Source organism: Taudactylus pleione, unplaced genomic scaffold (assembly GCF_031769625.1).
Source record: "Taudactylus pleione unplaced genomic scaffold, aTauple2 ptg002941l, whole genome shotgun sequence".
NCBI classification, from domain to species: domain Eukaryota; kingdom Metazoa; phylum Chordata; class Amphibia; order Anura; family Myobatrachidae; genus Taudactylus; species Taudactylus pleione.
Window position 1 is genome coordinate 50964 of NW_028287308.1, and position 16282 is coordinate 67245.

Here is a 16282-nt window from a genome sequence, read left to right on the forward strand (position 1 = left end):
GCAGAGTCGCAGTCTGTGCATTATCACCCATCTCTGATCAGGCCCAGAGTCTTCTGGATTTCCAAGTTGGCCACAGAACAGAGAAGATTGCTTTTTCTTATTTTTTTAAACAAGGGAATATTGTGATCATTACATGGTAGCCATAAATCACAAACAATACTTAAAGAGAAGTATACCATTTATATAATAATTGAAAATAAAAAAGTACAGGCATATACTATTGTATACCTCCTGTACCGTTCGTCATATACTGGTTCCCTAATTTCTTATATTCAGTTTTATACATGTACATACTATATGTGGTCAGCATCTTCCATTCAATGACCTCTAATGGAAGCGTTCCACTTTGTAGCATACTTACAGGTGTAGCAAAGTGTCCGTACAGGATGTGCTGTGATCTTGGCCCGGTGAATAGGTCATAAGGTCCTCTTTTACCCACAACGTGCTTCAAGGTTTCATCTATGGAGCATTTTAGGTTGTAGGTTCCTGGTCCCGGCACACATTCCTGAAATATGAGCAGTGCATTAGGAAAGCAATGACACACGGCCCCTCTCATCCCATAATCACTTACATTGCTGCTTGCTGAGCCACATTTAGTCGTTTCGCTGTCCATTATACCCTTGGAGCTGGCAGACTCTGAAGCCCTCTCTTCTATGAGTGTGTGGATTCCCTGCTTTGCCGTAAGTTCCAGGTCCTGGGGTACAATTCTGTGTGGAGGACAGAAACAGGAATCATGAACAAAATAGATCACATAGCAAACATTCATCTGCATGTGACATCATTCACACACTGCCAGGAAGGGGGTACAGAACTGATTCAGGTGTCTATTTATTAAGATGAGAAAAGTCCTTTCTCTGGTGTTTTCACCAAAGGGCTTTTCTGTGCTTTTATTACATTATTAACAGATTAGCACCAGTGAAATCAGTTTGTGAGGCTTACCCCCGCCCCTATAAATCTCTATGGAGATGGCAGCTTACTGTAATTTATTCAGATTGCGTTACACTGTACCCGACAACGGGGACATGCAAAAATGGAAATACTTTGCTTCGCCAGCGTCGGGTCAAGCTACCGTGTAAAACAGAGGGGGCGCTGCCAGGGCATGCTTATATTACTGTGACCGTTCGCCGGCAGCACTAGGCTGGGAATTGGTTAATCGGTCCCATAAATGCACAGTGTGTACCTAGAACTAGCCTACAGTTTGGCTGACCCACAATGTGTAGAGGATCATTGTGCATATTCCTAGAACTCCTCTATCACTGTTTAACATGCTCTACCTTTAATTCGTCCTTGAATCGCACATCTTTAGTGTTACACAGTCCTCGCACGCTGGCAGGTTTCTTTTCCATTAGCTCCAGAAATGACTTTATGTTGTATCGACCCGGCCCCATGTTTTGCTTCTAAAGTAATCAAGCATACAAACGTTTCAGAAAATTGATTCATGTTTCCCAGAGTGTAAATTACAGCTTCACCTCACCAGCAAACGGTTCCTCTCCCATGTTTCCTTGTACAGGACATGTGGCATCACAGTCAGCCGTTCTGTTTCTTCTGCTTTTCCATCCAGGCGTAGATGCAACTCGCTCCAGAACGAAAGGATTATAGGGATTATAGGTTCCAGGCCCTAAACGTCTTGCCTGGATTAAATCACAGTCTTTTTACAGATACAATTTATGTCCAACATTCACATTCTTACTTAAAAATAAGAAAAAACGTGAAAAATGTTTTCTTTCTCAAGAAAAACATATAGAGAAAACCAGTCTTACCCTATAAAATACAGCCCTGCAATCAACAGAGGCTTAGGTAGATGAGGGACAGAGGGGGTAAGTGGTGTCCTGTGACCTCTAAAAGGACATTATTGTTATTCGGATGTAGCCTTGAACTGTACATCTTTCATAAACTTTCTTGAATCTAAAATCAACTTCATCAACTAGATCTTATTTAATAACATGGTGCAATGAGCATGAACTGTTTCAATCCACAGCAACCAACCAGATATCACTTTACAGGACTCTAGAGACACAAATTAATTTATGTAGTTGCCATTGGCTACTGCATGTTCCCCTCCTAATATTTTATGAAATATGTTCTTTAGAGTTTCTTAGCCAGTGGTGTATCATATATGTACTCACTGTCTCTGAAGTTGCCCTCTTGCAGTAAGGTACTTGTGTGTAGGAACCAGGTTTCTTAAATTCAGGATAAACCGCAGATACATCAAATCTATGGGATAAGATAGAAAATCTAAATGTAACTATTTATGTAAAAAAATGTATTTGTTGTTCACTCATTGGTTCGTGGCTAAAAAGTGTGTAAACATTAAAGAACAGTGGGGCCTGATTCACTACGGATAACTATTGCAATCGCGGCTGCGATTACGCACACAGGTGTGCTGAAACAATATGCTAATGAATGCTATCGCAATGCCGTCGCACAGCCAACATAAAGACGCCCACTACCGCTATGTCACATCCGTAATACCTTGCAGTGCTGTGTATACATCGGGAACATCGAGTAACATCGGCCCCTCACGCACAATTACAGCAGGTATGACCTTACTCATAAATTGCTCGTTGCACGCAGTGAGTACTCAAGCTGTGTATGCCGTCGCAGTGGACAATTTATGCACGTCCATGCAACGGCGTTCAAACGGACAGGCACGCCAACGTTTCTCCAGCCACTCCTCCATCACCACCCCCAAACACCCTCCTGTCCTTCAGTCTGTGATGGCTTTGTATCGATCGCAATGCTAACTCACGTACGCGCACTGCAATGCATACGAAGTACGTACCATCGGCCGATTTGCGATCCGTAATGAATCAGGCCCAGTGACCGCAAGCCATGACTGATTCTACATAAGTAACTAATTGCTTCCTGACCATATGATAGAGGTTCCCAAACTCCGCCATACAGTCCATGTTTTAAGGATATCCATGCTTGAGCACAGGTGATCTACCGTATATACTCGAGTATAAGCCGAGTTTTTCAGCACAAAAAATGTGCTGAAAAAGTACCCCCTCGGCTTATACCAGAGTCAAGTGTAGCGCTGACCGGATGGAGTTCGGTCAGCGCTACACACTGCCAAACACACAGCCGCCGGAGCCGGCTGCTGCGTGTTTGGTGTAATCAGCAGCGGCTGAGAGTCTGTCAGACTCTCAGCGGCTGCTGCTGCTCCCACTGCGGGAGCCATCTTCCGGCTCCCGCAGGACTGTATAAATCACCGGGACTCTTGGAAATGGTTGCACCAGTTGTTTAGCAGATTAGAACTTAGATGCTGATTAAGTACCGCCGTGTGTAAAGTGGAATCCAGTTCCGACTTATATATTAAAGTAGGGTCATATGTTAATTTTTCATATACTGCAGTGTCCAAAAGTTGATTATCTAATTCCTGTTTGTACTGGAGAATATTTTGAATATTCAGGATTGAGGATGTTCATGGACACCATTGTTAATACACCGCTATTTAAGGTAAGCTTCCTTATTTGTCACACTTTTGCACCCTGATGACAAGACCGCCCAGGTCTTGAAACGTTGGCGAATAAAGTCACTTTTCTTCATTTATAAAGACCGTGGAGTGCCGCCTGTAGCTGTTTTCTGACAGACATCGCATTTTTACATACATACACATATATATATATATATATATATATATATATACACACTGTACAAAAAAAATAGGCAGCACTCGGAGACTGGATAAGACTCGTGAAACCCTCAGCCGAGGGACTTTTAATCAATCATAGGTCGACGTTTCGGGGTCTTGCACCCCTTCCTCAGGACAGCAGAATAACACAATTCAAACAAACAGACATATTTATATCATAACTACTCACCACTAAACAGGCGCCATGCACACCTGAGCTCCGTCCAGCAGCCGCACTTCCGGTCGCGGCAAGTCCGCAAAAACCGGAAGTGACAATTAGATATCAGGTCTAAAAAATTTGAGAGGAGAGGGTATCCGGTGGAAGAATTGATTAAGGCTAGACAAAAAGCATTGTCTGAGTAGGGAAGAGTTATTGAGAATTGATCCTAAGGACAAAAAGCTAAATCAGCTACCATGGGTCCATGAATACGATGTTAAGAGCAAATATACCAACAAAAGAGCTAAGAAGTTATGGCCCATTATTACATCTGATCCAGAGCTAAAGTGTTTGCACAATACTAAACTATTACCTAGCTATACCAGAGGGAGAAATATCAAAGATCTGGTGGTTAAAACTGATGTGACAAATTTTTTAAAACCTATGCCTAAGCCCAATTTCTTGACACGTAAAGATGGATGTTTTAAGTGCCTAGGGTGCACGACGTGTTCATATCTTGAGACCGGGGATACCATACTCCATCCATACTCGGGGAAAAGATATAAAATTAAGTGGCCTTTGACATGTACCTCTAGATTCATCATCTATGTTATTATATGCCCATGTGGCCTATATTACATAGGCAAAACTGAATGCCAATTTAAAATCAGAATGGCTCAACATAGATCGGCAATTAGAACAGCTATCTCCACTAATGGTAGTGAACAACCGGTAGCACGCCACTTTGCGCATAACAAACACAGTATAGCGACCCTCAGATATAAGATTATTGACCATGTACCCTTGTCACTAAGGGGTGGTGATAGAGGAAGGAAACTCCTGCAATTGGAGACACAGTGGATCTGTAGATTGGATACTCTTTTTCCTCGAGGGTTAAATGACTCTTTGGGTCTTATTAATTTCTTATAAATTTGTGTAATTTTGGATGGCTTTATATGCCAATGTTGTGGATCTTCTATGACATGAATATGTTCATTAAGGATTGTATATGCATTTAAATTTGGTAGTAGTGGTGTTTTTTTGCCCACTAGATGGCTCCATTTCTCCATTATGTAGTATTGATTTTTTACTTGTCATATTGATGACAATAAGAGGCAATGTCATTAGTGGCAAAATGTTTTTTATAGTGTTACTAATGCATTTTTTATCTTTAGTTATATGTCCACGTTAGAATATGTGTATTTTATTTGAGTATTTATATGTATGTGTATTCACTTTACACTTTTTGTAAGTATCACTTTTTATACACAACAAAGTTTGTATAATCCTTTCTGTGCATGATATTTGTACGCAGATCTTATGTTTTTTACACAGTGTACATGTGCTGAGATATATACACTTTATGGATCTATTGCATTATGATAATGACTAAGTTTGTTCACGATCGCACTGTGTATGTTATTGCAGGTTGCCATGGCGCTGGGTCCCGCCCGGGTGACGTCACTTCCGGTTTTTGCGGACTTGCCGCGACCGGAAGTGCGGCTGCTGGACGGAGCTCAGGTGTGCATGGCGCCTGTTTAGTGGTGAGTAGTTATGATATAAATATGTCTGTTTGTTTGTATTGTGTTATTCTGCTGTCCTGAGGAAGGGGTGCAAGACTCCGAAAGGTCGACCTATGATTGATTAAAAGTCCCTCGGCTGAGGGTTTCACGAGTCTTATCCAGTCTCCGAGTGCTGCCTATTTTTTTGTACAGTGTGTATTGGGGGTGCTGTCCTCCTAATAAGGAAGGCACCGGAGCAAGGTGTGGGCTGTTTGTCCAAGTTACACTGCGTGAAGGAGTGCCGGAGTTGTTGCTTATATATATCTATACACACACACACACACACACACACACGTATAATACGAGGGCAAATAGCACCCTGCCCTCCAGGAGGGCAAAAAGCGCCCTGCCCTCACAGCCTGCGGGTGCCGTCTTCACCCGCGGGACGCAGTGTCCCGCAGGGGGAGAAATGTGCGGTGACCCAGTCACCGCCGGAGAATAGACGCCGGGTAGCATCTATTCTCCCTCTCTGCAGCGCTTGGGGGCTGCCCGGCGTGTCCGTAAGTGCCGGGCACGCCCCCAAGTATGACGAAAAGGGGACGCGTCTTATACACACACCCCCTTTTTGGGCGCGCGCACAACGTTGCCCTCTCTAGCTCCGGCACCCTGCCTGCCGCCGGAGCTAGAGTGAACACTAGGACACTAATATATATATATATACACACCCACACAGGACACTATAGAATTATATATATTTCTGCTGGTGCCTACCTGGTGCTGCAGTACTGTACAATAATATTGGGCAGTTTGCTGCTGGGCGCTGGCAGCCTGGCTCAGTGCTGCATTACATCTGCTGCCTGGTCTGAAGTCTGAGGCTGACGGCGCAGGGGCTAGAGACAGAGCAAAGGCTCCGTCAGCCATTTTTTTTTTTAACTCCATCAAGCATCCAGCTGCCTGATCGCATTGAGGGGGATCAGATATTGAAGGGCGGGCTGAGTGTGAACTGACCTGGCGTCCCGGCAGCCCAATCCACCCCCATCCACCCCCGGAATCAGTCCAGGAGGGGCGCATACATAGCACCAGGACTCAGGGAACATTGAAGACTGGAGGCGGAGCAGCAGACTGGGCCGGCCAATGACATCGCCGGCACAGGACCCAGGCAGCTGCCGCAGCCTCTAGCATTGTGAGCCATATTCAAGTAGAGGTGTAGTTTTCACCTGTCCGACTGTTCGCTTCATTCGCCTGTTTCAGAGGCGAATTTATTCCATGCTCGTCCCCGCTTTTCGCCTAATTCAATTGCAAGACAGGCGAAAACGGAAATAGGCGACTGCGGAACAGGCGAAAAATACTGAAAGAATTGGGGAAATGAGTCTGTACCCCAGAAAAAGATATATTAACCTAGGGAATCAATATAAATGTGTACTAATAGCCCTAATAAGACTATTTTGTGTACTTAAGTTGTGTAAATTGCTTGCTATTAGCGTCTTTGTAAAAGTGGTGAAGAATGGCATAAAGCTGTATTTTTTGGTGAAATTAAGTAAACCAGTCAAATTTGGGGTGCTTGAAAAGGGTGCTAGCATGTTTTTATGTCTCTAAAGTGAACTTTTAAAAAACGTGAAAAATCCACCTGCTGCATGCACCTGCAATCCCAAAAACCCCTGACCCATACTTGGGGACCCCCAAGAAGTCTATTTCGATACTTTTAATGTTTATCCCCCCACTTTTTAAATTCTCACCCCAAAAATGACATGTCTTTTTTGGGGTGTTCTTAGGTTTTTGTTTCTGTTTTTTTTGCAGATTTGTCCTTTGGTGGGCTGTCCCAAGGGGTCAGAGTTTTTTCACCACGTTTACACCCCAAAATAAAGATTTTGCATTTCTTTTCACCAGCTATTGATTGGAGAATCATTTTTGGAGAATTGTTTCCACTTAGGCGAAATTGTCCTGGAATTGAATTTGGCGAATTTTTTTTTAGGCAAATTTTTCACAAAAAAACAAGTGAATATGGCTTTTCGCCTCTAATTGAATTCCCCTCTATGTGTGTCTGTTTAGTTTGTCTTCTCCGCGGTTGGGTGGGAGGGAGCGGGTGTAATGGGCGCCGCCACTGGGATTCACCGGGTCTCAGCCTGCAATAGTGGCTTCTAAGAGAGGGAAGGCAATGCCCTCTCTCCAAGACAGCCTCAGCGGGCCGCCCATCAGGTCCCGACGCTCTTAGGCAGCTGCCTAAAGCTGCCTAATGGAAGCGCCGGCCCTGGAAGTGTCAGCTTATAAAACCTGCCACTACGTAAATAAAGCCCCTATAGTGCGAAGTTAGACTTCAGCTGGAGACTATGGTGTATCCCTTCATGAGTGTTGGTGCAGTATTATATACATCAATTACCAGACCATATTTCAGTTTTTCGGTTATTCCAAAAAAAAATATTTTTTAAAATGCTTTTTGTGCCCTGTTGTATGACACCTGACAGGAAGATCTCAACAGAAGGACAGCACTAGAGCATTTCATGGTAAAAAAATATTTTTCTAAGTTGGTTTAATTTCACTTTATTTTTCTATAAACATTTAGTTCTAATTTTAAGTTGCATAACATATCTGCAACTGCACGTTTAAATGTATTAACATGGGTGGGAGCTTTCATACTGCTAATCCTGCCACTAGCTAAAATACACTATAGGATTTGACGGCAGATAGGAACCACTTGGCCCATCTAGTCTGCCCATTTTATTTTGGTAAAAGAACCGTATATGATGCTTTAGAAACATAGACTCTAGGGAAATAGTGCACATTTATCAACAACATAAAAAATTATATTTCCATTTAAAATTCGATTCGCTGTTTACCAAACATGAAACTGGCATTTCACCTAAAAATTTTCAAAGTGTCTTTTCAAGGTCATCAAGGCAAATTTACATTATTATTGGTAGAGTTCAGTATAAATGGACTTTGTCATTGTGTAATGTCAAAATGCCAAACTATTGGTACAGTGTGGAGGGTCAAAGAGCCTGATTCATTACGGATTGCACAGCGAAAATATGCTAATGTTTGCAATCTCAGTGCCATCGCAGCCTAAAATAAGGATGACCACTTCTCCTTACTCACATCCATAATACTTTGCAAATCTGCATAATCATCGGTAGCAACGAGTACCATCAGACCCTCACGCACACTTGCACAAGGTCAGAATTTGCTAACCTCATCGCACGCAGTGAGATCCCAAGCTGCATATGCCATCGAAGTGGCATTTATGCACGCCACTGTAATGGCGTTCAAATGCACTGGCATGTCTGAGTTTTGCCGACCACCCCCCCAATCACCACTCCCAAACACTCACTCTGTTATAGGCCTGTGTAGTCACTGCGATCGCAGTCCGATCGCAGTGACATTTGCGCACTGCAATGCAAACGCAACAATCGGCCGTCTTCGTGCATAATCGCAGTTGCGATCAGTAACGAATCAGGCCCAAAGTGCAAATAGGGGTGTGTTTACTTAATACAGAGTATTATCCTTTATTTCTTGCGCTGCTTATACATGAATGACTTACACCAATATTGTACCGTGTAAACCTTTTTTTTATCAGGAGACATCTGGGCATTATAGAACAGTTCTCTACTTGAAAGCAACTTCTATTACTATAATTGATGCTGCTATTATTCTAGTGCCATTTCAATTATAATCTATGCGATTCCCACTGTTGTCACATTCTCATTATTGCATATATTTTGCCACATTTTGGACTCAATTACTAAACATTATTTGTCCATATTATCTATTGTAGGCATTATTATTCTTTATAAATGATTGTCTATCTCCCCTTTAAAATACCTTGGGCTCATTTCAGCCATCTACTTAACGCAGGGGTGTATCTAGGGGTCCGAGCACCCCTGGCAAAGTAAAGGACCTGCGCCCCCCCTCCCGCTCCCCTCCTTTTTATAGGAATAATTATACTTTCTAATTATAACTTAAATATTTGCAAATAAAAACAAAATTAATCAGTTTTAAAAGAACTAAAAAACTCTTTATGAAGCTATCTGGGGCTGCTATGAATAACAGGCACACAGGAAATTAACTACTGCACAAACTTCTTACCCAGTTACCCTCCTGCTCATCCCCCTTACTACACTATGGGTGGTATTCAATTGTTATAGTGCTCCCAATCTCCCGTCTAAAGTGACAGGAGATCGCAGGGCGCTTTTCAATTGTTGCAGTTTTTCGCGCTGATCGCGCCCAAAGTGTTCAGGTTTAGCCGTGTAAAGCAGCTTCCCCCGACCAAAGTGCTGGGTGCGACCGCGAAAAGTGATGTTTGGGTGCCCAAACAGGTCACTTTTCGCACATTTCAGCTCGCAACCCGCTGGGGCTGCGAGGGGCGTAACAATTGAATACCGCCCTATAAGGACAAAGCTATCATTGGCTACCCACTCCACTTACTTGGGTTGCAGATTGCTGGCAGGTCTCTGGTGGGCTGGAAGACTGCTGGGCCCTGTCACTGGTAAGCGGGCTGCTGGGCTCCCTGGCTGGTGCTGGCTGCTGGGCTCCCTGGCTGGCAGGTTGCTTGTCTAACCAGATGCAGCATGCAGACTCAGCATAGGGAAGTAGAATCCATGTGCAGGTGGAACGCATAATTCCTTTCTACTTCCCTTCCTGTGTACACACAGCACACGTCCACTCACCACTATACAGGCAATCATTTGTCCAGTAGCCTGTCATTTAAAGTTTGTCCCACCCCCACCATTGGACCTTATCCAATCAGCGTGGGGTGTAGTGGACGGGTGACAGAGAGGACAGAGACAGAGACAACTTCAAGTACTGTATGTAATTTATGTGTTTAACACTTTGCTGCCAGCCAATTTTATGCGTTGGGGAGGAGGATTTGTGCTATAGAAGCTGCTGCCTGTGACTAAGAGCAGACGCTGCCTCTTGCCTGTCTGCTCTAAATCAGTGATCCCCGCAGCAGCAGTACACACACGATACACAGAGCAGTCAGGGAGGAGGGAGGACGGGCTTAGGCTGCTCAGCTCCAGGACAGCGTGTCCTGTCATGCTGCAGCTACATTGTTTCACATACATGATAGAAGAACTAACCAGCCAGCTGCTGTGTGTGTGTGATAGCGCTGGATGTAGATACGCCCCTGACTTAACGATACATTAAAGAAAGTTAGGCTGTAACATTATAGACCTTCTCATACACCAAGGTGTGCTGTTATGTCTCTGTTTGCTTTAGTTTCCCACTGTCCCAAAAGCATTATATTCCCGCAGCCTGTGCGTCCTGGGCTGGACATTTGTACCTGGCCTCCTGGCTGCCGAAGGGAGCTCCACTAAACTTCTTCTTCTCCGCCATACCTGCGCCTGGTCACCATAACAACGGAGACGCCTGTCTCCTTCCCTGCTACTACCGCATCACGTGATGACACTCACTAGCCAATCAGAGCACTGGCACAGTGGTGTGACGTCAGATGCCATGCAGCGTCCTGTGTGTGTTAGCGCCTGTCTCCTCATAACCTGCAGATGATGTCTCCTCCTGCCCTGGCTAGTGGCTACCTGTCAGTGCATTTTACTGTGATTGCTCTACAGAGAATATGAACTGCTTTATGTACCTTCCCACAAATACTGAGCCGGCCCTAGGCATACTAAGCAAATGCCTAGGGCGACTGAAACGCCTTGGGGCGGGGAGGCATTCCAGGGCTCTGATGCTGCCCCCACACCCTTCGCGACGCTGCCTCACCCCCTCCCCTCCCGTTGCAGCTCCGATCGGGCACTACAGTACGGTAGTCAGCCAGTCAGGTGACTGACTGTGAGCCAGGTCAGAAGAATGAGCGTCTGCATAGAAGCTCATTCTGGCTATTGGCTGCAGTAGGAGAGAAGATGGCCGCGGAGGGTATGCTGCGCATGCCCAGTCACGGCCACTCTTCCCATGTGCCTTTGCGGAGCAGAGCCATGTGTGACCTCACGGCTCTGCTCCCAGACTAACCGCCGGCGCTCCACCCGCATTGCCCAGCGCCCAGCCTTTGCCCAGCAGCATTACCTGCATCAAAAAGTAAGTGTAACCTGCGTAGGCAGGCAATGTTGGCAGAGAGGGGGGCTGAGCTGTCATATATATATATATATATATATATATATATATATCCCCCAAAAAAACAACAATGTCATAGATATGTGTGTGTGTATTTATATCTATCTATATATAGATAGATATACATACACACACACAAACATATCTATGATATCTTTGTTTTTTTGGGGATATATATAGATATATATCTATAGATATTTATAATATATATATATGTTGACAATGGATCAGCGGCACTCAGGAGTCTTTAAAAGTTAGTGAAGAAAAGGTGTCTTTATTTCGACGTTTCGGGGGTTAAGTGACCCCGTCTTTAGGAACCTGTGTGTGTTCCTGAAGACGGGGTCACTTGACCCCGAAACGTCGAAATAAAGACACCTTTTCTTCACTAACTTTTAAAGACTCCTGAGTGCCGCTGATCCATTGTCGACTTCATTGAGGGGAGTGATCTCTACCCTCTGAGGGCACCTGGAGCAAGGTATATACCCTGACTAGGGTTTGCAGAGTGCCGGGCCATTTGCATATTATATATATATATCTATATATATATATAATGTATCTCAAATAGATATATCTCAAATATATATATATATATATATATATATATATAGATAGAGATCTCTCTCTCATCTATCTCAAATGAAGTAATTGCAGCACTCTGTGGACTTCAAGGAAATAACCACGGCACAAGGCATAGGGCCGTATTCAATCACCCGATTTTTCGGCGATATTATCGCCATCATGTAAAAATGGAGAAAACTTTCCTTCATTTTTAAAAAGGTGGAAAATGGGCAAAATCCCTATTTTTGTGTAAAAATGTGGGGATTTCTTACAGAGCCCTTTGGACAGCCCCCCCAATGATACTTTGGCAAAACATTTTTACATAAATTGCGTGCTTTGGCGAAAAATGACAGCTGAAATTTATTTATTTTTTGTGAAAAATGCATTTAATGTATTGGGACTGGTATTTTGAAGGGACATAAAGATGCGCCAAGTGTTTTAAACATCGTACGTTGCCGGCACAGGTGGTTTTTTAGTGGTTTTAAAGAACCACCTGCGCCAGCCACGTGCGATGTTTAAAACACTTGGCGCAGCCTTATGGCCCTCCGAAATACCAGACCCGATACGTTAAACACATTTTTTACGGGGAAAAAAAATTTAGACTGAAATTTCAGCGCCTGATTTTTGACAAAGTACGCAATTTACGAAATATGTTTTCGCTAAATTATCATTAGGGGGGCTGTCCAAAGGGTTCTGTAAGAAATCCCCACATTTTTACCCAAAAATAGGGATTTTGTAAATTTTTTCGCCTGCCCTAGGCTGGAGAAAAGGTTTCTCCAGTTTTTAGGTGAAAAATGTCAGTTTTTCGCAGTTTTTCACAAATCGGCCGATTCGCAAACGAAGGCGAAAACGGCCGATTTCGCCTCTGATTGAATACGGCGCTTAATGTTCGTAAAATGATGCATTGTGCTGTGGTCATTTCCTTGAAGTTCATGGAGTGCTGCGCTTCTCTGCGTTTGCGGTCAGCTTTGGTCTCTGGATGTGCACCCTTGCCGTTTATATTTTGTGGCGCCGACCTCTGTCCGTATAGTATATACATACATACAATACTGCGCACCGGCACTCCCACTATCCGTGTCATAGGGCAAGAAGCCCAATACTTGCTCTGGTGCCCTCCAAGGAGGACAGCACCCCCAAAATGTAATAGTAACAAAAGTCAGGCGGCACTCAGAGTCTCAGTAAATCCAATACCCTCACCAGAGGGATTTAATGGTCAATGGTCGACGTTTCGAGGTGATCCACCCCTTCCTCAGGACAACATAACAGTGAAACACATACAACAAGCATATAAACACATAAAACAATATGCACTTACCCCACTGTACAACCATGCAACCATGGATTTACTGAGACTCTGAGTGCCACCTGACTTTTGTTACTAATATATATATATATATATATATATATATATATATATATATATTGTATATTTATATATGTAAATGTGTGTATATATAAAAGATAGCGAGAGCTATAATGACAAACAGCGGTAATCTTTGATTATAACTGTTTTCTCTAGAAAAGATGGCATAACCCCTTTAGCAAGCGCTAAAGGGGTTATACTTCATTGATAAATAGGGGCCTTAGATTGGTGGTGGGATTATTTGATAGGGAGACCAGTCAAAATTTTGCCTAGGGCCAGCTCTATTGTGCAGCCTTAGAAAGTTTACCTTATGTACATATGCTTAGTCTGGGAGCCTCTGTCTGGTCTTTCCTACTGTTAGAATTGCTAGATTACATGTGACAGAGCTAACAGCATCTGACATCTCCTGAGACAGATCTCCCTTGCAGCAGCAATGTCTGTAATAAATCCCTGCTGACAAAAAGTGCTAAAACTCATGGGATAGATGCCTAGTATCGTGTAGAAAGCCCTCTAGACTGGTGAAGTGCAGCAACTCGACATGACATCGATTTCACAAGTGGACGGAAGACTTCTGGAGAGATGTGACCCATGCTGTCTGGATAGCTTCCCACAACTCCCTGATATTTGTAGATGCAGGAATGAACCTCTCCACCACGTCCCATAAATGCTAGATTTGATTTCATGTTGGGAGAACATGGTGGCCACACCATTTGTCAAATCTCTCCAGAATGCTCCTCGAACCAATACTAGACGACTTGGGACCGATGACACGGTGCATTATCCTGCTGGAATATTCCATCATTGTGGGGGTGCATGAAATCCATGAAGGGCTGCAGATGGTCATAAAGCTATGCAACGTAGAGGTTAACGGTCAGTGACATTTTCAGGTGGCCCCAACCCATGCTAGATGAACACACCCCACATCATTATGAAACCACCACCAACCTAGACGGTACCTTGTTGACAACTGGGGTCCATGGCCTCATGTTGTTTGCGCCATATCTGAACCCTACTATCAGCCCGAAACAACTGGAACCGTGACTCACCGGACCACGCCACATGTTGCCAGTACTCCAGTGTCAAATTAGCTACAGTCAGGTGGATAAATATTGGGACATTGACAGAATTTTCATATTTTGGCCTCTATTCACCACCACAATGGCTTTGAAATGAAACAAACAAGATGTGCTTTAACTGCAGACTTTCAGATTTAATTTGAGGGTAATTACATCCAAATCATGTGAACGGTGTAGGCATTACAACGGTTTCTATATGTGCCTCCCACTTTTTAAGGGGCCAAAAGTAATGGGACTATCAACTCAAAAGCTATTTCATAGACAGGTGTGGGCTATTCCCTCATTATTTCATTATCAATTAAGGTCTGGAGTTGATTCTAGATGTGACACTTGCATTTGGAATCAGTTGCTGTGGACTCTCAATATGAGATCCAAAGAGCTGTCACTATCAGTGAAGCAAGCCATCATTAGGCTGAAAAATCAAAACAAACCCATCAGAGAGATAGCAAAAACATTAGGTGTGGCCAAATCAACTGTTTAGAACATTCTTAAAAAGAAAGAACGCACCGGAGAGCTCAGCAACACCAAAAGACCCGGAAGACCACGGAAAACAACTGTGGTGGATGACAAAATAATTATTTCCCTGGTGAAGAAAAACCCCTTCACAACAGTTAGCCAAATCAAGAACACTCTCCAGGAGGTAGGTGTATATGTGTCAAAGTCAACAATCAAGAAAAGACTTCACAAGTGTGAATATAGAGGGTTCACCACAAGATGTAAACCATTGGTGAGCCACAAAAACAGGAAGACCAGATTAGAGTTTGCCAAACAACATCTAAAAAAGCCATTACAGTTCTGGAACAACATCCTATGGACAGATGAGACAAAGATCAACTTGTACCAGAGTGATGGGAAGAGAAGAGTATGGAGAAGGAAAGGAACTGCTCATGATCCAAAACATACCACCTCATCAGTGAAGCATGGTGGTGGTAGTGTCATGGCGTGGGCATGTATGGCTGCCAATGGAACTGGTTCCCTTGTATTTATTGATGATGTGACTGCTGCCAAAAGCAGCAGAATGAATTCTGAAGTGTTTCGGGCATTATTATATGCTCATATTCAGTCAAATGCTTCAGAACTCATTGGACGTCTCTTCACAGTGCAGATGGACAATGACCCGAAGCATACTGCAAAAGCAACCAAAGAGTTTTTTAAGGCTAAAAAGTGGAATGTTATGCAATGGCCAAGTCAATCCCCTGACCTGAATCCGATTGAGCATGCATTTCACTTGATGAAGACAAAACTGAAGGTAAAATGCCCCAAGAACAAGCAGGAACTGAAGACATTTGCAGTAGAGGCCTGACAGACCATCACCAGGGATGAAACCCATCGTCTGGTGATGTCTATGCGTTCCAGACTTCAGGCAGTAATTGCCTGCAAAGGATTTGCAACAAAGTATTAAAAGTGAAAGTTAGATTTAGGATTGTTTAGTTTGTCCCATTACTTTTGTCCCCTTAAAAAGTGGGAGGCACATATAGAACCGTTGTAATTCCTACACCATTCACCTGATTTGGATGTAATTACCCTCAAATTAAATCTGAAAGTCTGCAGTTAAAGCACATCTTGTTTGTTTCATTTCAAAGCCATTGTGGTGGTGAATAGAGGCCAAAATATGAAAATTCTGTCAATGTCCCAATATTTATTCACCTGACTGTACGTCAAGAGCCCAGGTGAGGCGCTGTGTCTGGTGTCGTAGTGTTAATGGGCACTCTGGTGGGTCTTTTGCTGCCATATCTCACAGATGCTAAAGATCGCTGCATTGACCTTCTGCATTTGCGTGTCTTCTGCCAGGGGTGGATTGGCTGTTGGAGTCAGCAGGAAGATTCCCGGTGAGCCGAGGCAGCCTGCAGTGGGGCCGGACCACATTAAATTACACACGGCAGGCTAAAGTGTGAGGCCAGGCATATATTACAGTCTGCAGTCATCCTGCGG

At 43.7% G+C, this 16282-nt stretch overlaps 1 protein-coding gene across 1 annotated transcript; it reads right to left on the reverse strand.

Annotated features, from left to right (window-relative positions):
- Positions 1-482: 482 nt before the first annotated feature.
- LOC148431074 (ciliary microtubule-associated protein 2-like) lies at positions 483-9972 on the reverse strand. Its single transcript, XM_088466366.1, has 6 exons — positions 9955-9972; positions 2127-2214; positions 1475-1577; positions 1275-1397; positions 572-707; positions 483-505 (listed from the first exon to the last, which is right to left on the reverse strand). The coding sequence occupies exons 2-5, from the start codon at positions 2207-2209 to the stop codon at positions 594-596; spliced, it is 423 nt and encodes a 140-aa protein (XP_088322492.1). The 5' UTR covers positions 2210-2214; positions 9955-9972; the 3' UTR covers positions 483-505; positions 572-593.
- Between the last annotated feature and the right edge of the window lie 6310 nt (positions 9973-16282).

Excerpts from the sequence above, each read along its gene's own strand:
- LOC148431074 (XM_088466366.1), bottom strand. The coding sequence starts at position 2,209 with ATGTATCTGCGGTTTATCCTGAATTTAAGAAACCTGGTTCCTACACAC. Across the intron at positions 1,578-2,126 it reads AGAGGGCAACTTCAGAGACA|CGAGTTGCATCTACGCCTGG; the intron begins GTGAGTACATAT and ends TTCGTTCTGGAG. Across the intron at positions 1,398-1,474 it reads GGGAGAGGAACCGTTTGCTG|AAGCAAAACATGGGGCCGGG; the intron begins GTGAGGTGAAGC and ends TGATTACTTTAG.